This window comes from Phyllostomus hastatus, unplaced genomic scaffold (genome assembly GCF_019186645.2).
Source record: "Phyllostomus hastatus isolate PE091 unplaced genomic scaffold, TTU_PhHast_1.1 phas_contig_1162, whole genome shotgun sequence".
In the NCBI taxonomy this organism is placed as follows: Eukaryota; Metazoa; Chordata; class Mammalia; order Chiroptera; family Phyllostomidae; genus Phyllostomus; species Phyllostomus hastatus.
This window is the reverse complement of record NW_025333537.1, coordinates 3,923,968-3,929,967: the sequence shown is the minus strand read 5'-3', so window position 1 is coordinate 3,929,967 and position 6,000 is coordinate 3,923,968. Positions and strand designations below refer to the sequence as shown.

Genomic DNA, 6,000 nt, shown 5'->3' with positions numbered 1-6,000 from the left:
AGGGACCCTACAGCTGGGAAAGGGGAGATGAGAAGGATTCCTTGTTTCCACGCTTGGGAAAAAGTGGAGGGCCGTGCCTACTGGCTGACTCCGGGCTCCAGTCTCCAGGGGTCCCTGGGCAGTGTGGAGAGGGCTGGGCCCAAGGCCCTGCACCTTGCTCCCTGCCCACCTGTGGAGGAAATGACTAGGGCTCGATGTTCCAGGTCTGAGTAGAAGGGACGGAGGGGGGGGGGGCAGCGGAGGCAACTTACATACCTCGGGAACCAGGCAATAAATTGCTGAGGTCTAGCGGAAGTAGTAACTCTATAGCCAGCTGGATAGGGTTGGGTCATCTCTCACCCTGTCTACATGTATTCAAATTCAGCTGCTTGAAAAAATGGCCTGGTCTTCTTCGGCCAGTTTGCAACGTAAAGGGGCTTTGCTTGCTGCTTCCCTGAAACTCCTTTCTATCCCGGACTTCTCTGAGTGAATCTGGGCGTCCGTCAGAGGGTCTCTGGGTGTCGTCCAAGTGCGCCTTTTCTCTGTGTCTCGGGCTGGCAGTCTCCTTCTCCTCCCCGCCGCCTCCCCTCACTTCCTTGCTCTCGCTTCCTCCCTCCCTCTTGTGCCCAGGCTCTTGGCCCAGGTCCCTGAGCCCGGGCGGGTGCCAGCGCAGGACGCAGGAGGGGTGAGGTCACGTCTCCCGAGCCTCGCTCCACTGGCTTTTCAGAGGCTCGCCAGCAGCCGGCGGCCAGAGGTCCAGACCGCGCCGGCGGACCGTGGCTCCTCTGCCCTCCCTGCGCCGCCGCCGGCCTCGCCCATGTCTCAGTACGCCCCCAGCTCGGACTTCAAGACGGCTTTGGACAGCAGTCCCGAGGCCAACACTGAAGATGACAAGACCGAGGAGGACGTGCCCAGGCCCAAGAACTACCTGTGGCTCACCATTGTCTCGTGTTTTTGCCCCGCGTACCCCATCAACATCGTGGCTTTCGTCTTCTCCATCATGGTGAGTGGGTTAAAATCGGGAGCGGCCAGGGAGCGGGGACATGGGTGGCACTGCGGCCCTCCTGGGGACGCAGTTTGCTCTCCACGGTTCCCTTCCTCAGGGCCCTGCGTGCCCCGGGCTTTTCGTCCTCGGACTCTCTTCCTCACCTTTCTCGGGCTCTCGGAACTCGCCCCTCAATCCGCCGCACCTCCTCTCAGCTGCGCTCCTTCGGTGCTCAGCCCTGACCAAGCCTCCCACAGGGCTGGCTTTCCGCTTCCTTCCTGCGCCCAGGGTGCACTCTCTCTCCAATCCGGGGAAATTCTGCCGTAGAGTTTGCGGTCTCTCTCCCCGCCTCCCCCGACATTTCTGGGCTCCCGTCCGGGTCTTCTCAACCCCCACTTCTCTAGAACCTCAAAGCGCGCCACCTGGGTAGGCAACTGCACGCCTTGTCCCGTGCGCGCACAGGCGCTCCGCGCTCTCCCGCTGCGCCTGGCGCACCCGCTCTCCAGCGTGCTGGATCGGCTGGCCCTTTTAGCATCTAGCCATTCCTCCCTTTGCTGCGCGCGCGGGGCGCCGCCTCGGCCACCGGGCGATGGCCCCCCAGAGACTCCCGACGCCCTCCCCTGGACCCCAGGCCCCACGCTTTAGCACGTCCTCTCCGGGGCAACGGTCCCTTCTCGCTTCTTCCTCCTCCTGCGCTCTCTCCAGCCCGTCTTTTCGGCGCGCCCGCTCTCTCCAGGCCTTCCTGGAGTGCGCGTTCGCCTCTCTTTTACTTTCTACCCCAACACGTCGTAGTTCTCCCTCATTTGCAGCGCACGGGCCCTGTCCCTCCCCTGGTCTTGCCGACCCCCAAGGGCTGCCGGGCGCCCCTCCACCGCTCTATCCTGTGACTGGGGCGCTCCCTGCAGCTCCACGCGCCCTTTGCGCGCTGGCCTGCCGAACTGCGCGTCTCCCCAGAGGACAGACAGCAGTACTTCGAGTCCGCCCTCCCGGAGTTCGCCTCTGTGGCCCTCCTCAGCCCTCGTAGGAACTCCCAGGCAAACCTCACGGGGAAGGCGACGAGCACCCGCGAGGTCCTCGCCTTATTGACTGGAGCAGCTGGCCAGGGGGTGGCGGCGGGGTGAGGTTCCCACCGGAACTGTCCCGGGACAACCCTAGCAGTGAGCTCCCTCCCCCACCGGCCCACCGTCTCTGCAGCTGGGTGACGGAACTCCCCAGCCCCAGCCTGGGAGACTCGGGATTCAGCTCAGGGCAGATCAACAGTTTCCGCAGCCGCCCGCCGCTCCCCCCCCCCCACCCCATTCAGGACTGCCCGGACTTGCCCATGGGTGACACCACATTCGCTTCGTGGGTACCCACAGAGCCTGATGTGACCCCGCCGACCTTCCTTTTCCCAAGCCCCCTTCGTAGACTATCCGCAGCAACCCCCAAGCGTGCCGCCGCTGGACTTACGGCAGCCAGGGTTTAGACCTCAGTTCGCCCGCGCCAGCGGTGCGAGGTCCAGAAATCACTGCATCTCTTAACCTCAGCCTCTTTGTCTGTAAAATGGGACTAATCGTAGCTGTTTTCGAGCGGTTGTTGCATTGAGAAAATTGTCAAGACGCTTGAAACCGCGCCCAGCAAGGTGTTACTAGATCAATTGCCACTCCCCGAGGCTTTCTTGGGTCACTGTTTAAAATCGAAACGCCCCACAAGTTCTCTGCGCCTGGCCCTGCCGCCTTTTGCCTGAAGCACCTCTCCCCACCGGATGATACGTGGTTTTCCTTCTTCATGCGCTTACTACTGCCAGTGTCTCTCTCCTTAGAATGTAAGCTCTGTGAGGGCAGGGGTGTCTCTCGTGCTGTTGCTGTTACTTCGCCTAGAATAGATTCTGGCAGGGGGCAGATGCTGCGTAACTGTGACACGGATGTGTGGTGAATGAACGGTGTTCACGGATCACGACGTCTGCTCCTTCCCGGTGCCAGAGCCCCGAGCCGCCTTATCAGGTTCCTTAGAAACCCAGCCAGTTTCCTCTCTTCCTTCCTCCCCCAGGATATCTGGTCTTGGTGTTTTGCTGTTGTTTGTGTTTGGTTTTGTTGGTTTGTGTTTCCCGTCCCCCACCACCCCCAGCAAAGCTGGGGAGGACCAGCAGTCCAGGTCTCCAGAGAGCAGCCGGGGTCTCTGGCTGGCCCGTGGGTGCCCACACAGTATCCTGGTTTATAAATGAATCAGCAGCCAGTTGACTCCTTTCCCAGTGGGGGCGGGGCGGGGGGACCTGCCTGCAAAGCCTCCTACCCCCACTCCCACCCCCACTGATCTGACGTGAGTTCCAGCAGGTGGTGCCAGGTTGAACCCTGATGGGGCCACCTGGTGTGTCCTGGGGGACAAGAGCTGTGTATGCTTTCAAAAGGAACCTTTTTTGGACCCCCACCCCTGCATGTCCATTCCCACCCTCAAGCCTTAAGAATAGGTTTGTAGCAGGAGATAATTCTATTGCCAGAACACAGACCCCGGAATCTGAACGTTGCCTCTGAGCAAGTATACCTCTTTTCAAAGCCTAGGTTTCTTCATAAAAAAAGTGAGAATGTGAATTTGTTTAGGTTTAGCAAACCTGCTGTAAGGATGAATCAAAACAATGCCCCCAGCCCGCACTGTGCTAGGTAAGTGTGACAACTGTCAGACGGATGGGCAGATCTGAAGCTATGTCACCCATGAAAATAAACAGAACAGCGAGGAAGTGAAACCAAATTCCAAAAAGGGCTTCCTTCATCCTCCCCACTGTGCTCCCTCTGAGATACTGGAAGCATCTCTCAGAGCAACAGGGGCTGCACGGGCGGAAGGTGGCTGAGCAGCCCCTCCAGGTGTCTGCTGTCCTTGGGGTGTCTTGTGATGTCAGGGCCTGGCTCTCTTCAAATCTCGCCTGTCTGACAGTTGTGATGAATTCAGGTACACCATGGCCCGAGGAGGCGTGTGGACCTCTGGGGAGCACCTGTGCTGCCTCATGGGCTTGGGGCGCTCCTGGCACTTTTGTGAGGGACCAAGAGTACTGATACCCCTCAGTGCTGTAGACTGTTCCCCGGATGAAGAACCGCCCTACCCTAAACCTCAACAGCAACCCAACATCAAGAAATACTATAAGATAATGCCAACTGATAGAAACATAGACGTATGGAAAAATATTGACAAGGCTCAAAATAACTAGTTCCCGGAACTGCATGAAGAGCCAACAATCTCAAAACAATCATCATTATTTATTAAACCAAGCCTGAAAAGCCTTCTATAAAATGACGAAGTTGGAGTAGGTACTTGGGAATAATAAAACCACCCTGGAAAAGATATACCTGAGTGTCCTTCAAGCTGTGGGTGTCTGTGACCTTTGCACCACCCCTGTCCCGGGGGCTGTGAGGCAGGGCACCCGCTGTGCAGCGGGGCTGGTTGGTGGGTGGAGCATCGCCAGCAGCGGGATGTGGAAGTCTTTACTTCTCCATGCGTTCGAAGTCTATTTATTGAAAGTGCGCTTAACCTGTCATCAATCTCAGGGACGCATATGTCCAGAATTTCCACCCAGGCCGGGCCACTGCTAGCCCGCGCTGCGTGTGTGTGTGAATTTGAAAATGGCACCCCGCTCTCCATGCAAATGCGGTGCATAGCGGAAGCACACAGCTTGGAAAGCGGAGCCCAGGCCAGTTTCCAGGCCTCATTCATCATGCTCCCACGCTCTCCGGGTGCACCCCTGGTTATCGCTGTTTATCCCCAGTGAAAGGAACCTCATGTTTACTGCACGTCTATTGTGTGCCAGGCTCCATCCCAGGCGATGGTGTACTCCCTTTACCTCTGCCAAGGTGGGGATTAAGATCAGTAAGGTCTCTGCTATCTGTGTCCGGAAGAAGAAAGGTTCCCGGCAAGTCTTGGTGTTGGAAAATGTAGCTTGAGTTCACCATCCATTGGTTTTGTAGCTTGAATTTGCTCCCTGACTCGAGACGGGAGCTGAGTCCACAGTGGGCCTCCTTTCTGTATCATGTCATTTGATACAATCATTTGCACAGCCGAACCAATGAGGTCACCGCACAGCCGAACCAATGAGGTCACCGTAAGTGTGGATACAACAGAGCTAATGACTTTCGGTTGGGTGATTTGGGAGACTTCCTGCATCAGAGCTTCTTCCTCATGCCTGCAGAACCGGCCTAGAGACCAACCACTGAACTTTAAATGCTTTTCTTCTGTTTGCTGTGTTTATCGTCTCATGCAACTGTCTCAATCTCTCCGAGGCTTAGTCTTTGAACCCTGTAAAATGAGTGTTGGGCTAGTACCTACTCAGGAACTGTTGTGGAGCTTAAATGATGAAAGTTAAATGTTTTCATCTCATTGCCTAGAACATGGCTAGAACTCAGTAAGTATTGATGATGATGATGATGATGATGATGATGATGATGATGGAGGAGGAGGAGGGGGAGAGGAGTATATTTTAAGGATACAAGCCACTGTCTTTTCCAACAGCAGTTTTTGTTTTTATTGAGACTTACAAATTTGATAAGAATAAACACAGTGACCAGTAAACATGTTACTGGAATAGTAACCGTTGCAGCCTAGAGGTAAATATTAATGCCAAAGTGAAACACCTACACATAAACTGGAGTTTGGGTTAAGCATGGAGTATTGAACACACCTGTTCTTCTCCGCGCCCTTCTGAAACCACTTAAAGTGATAGTGAATTGTAAAGGGTACAAACACCCAAGGACAGGTTAGGAGAACAAGAGCAGGGGTGAGAAAGGTGAACAGATAGTGGAAGATAGATAATGACTAGTTGAGCCCTGACTAACTCTACAGAGCAAATAACACTGGAAAGTAAATCCCGCGGAAGGAGCCAACAAAGAGGAAGTCAGGTTTCCCCGCAGAACTCTGGGAAGACTCAGAAAGTGGAAGTACCCACTGACACCGCCTCTGAAGGAAGGAAGGAAGGCAGGAAGGCAGGAAGGCTGGGGCTGGAGAGAAAAGGGGCCTTTGAAAGTCTGGTTAAGAAGTCGTTCAACTCCCAGAAATCACCGACCACCTCCCGTGGT

At 55.8% G+C, this 6,000-nt stretch overlaps 1 protein-coding gene across 2 annotated transcripts in view; it reads left to right on the top strand.

Moving 5' to 3' along the window:
• The first annotated feature begins 717 nt into the window (after positions 1–717).
• TMEM233 (transmembrane protein 233) overlaps positions 718–6,000 on the top strand; it is a 28,073-nt gene continuing 22,790 nt past the window's right edge. For both annotated transcript variants that reach the window (XM_045841754.1, XM_045841748.1), the window contains exon 1: positions 718–982. In XM_045841754.1, the coding sequence (XP_045697710.1) occupies positions 797–982 (186 nt within the window). In that variant the 5' untranslated portion in view covers positions 718–796. The remainder of the gene's footprint in view (positions 983–6,000) is intronic.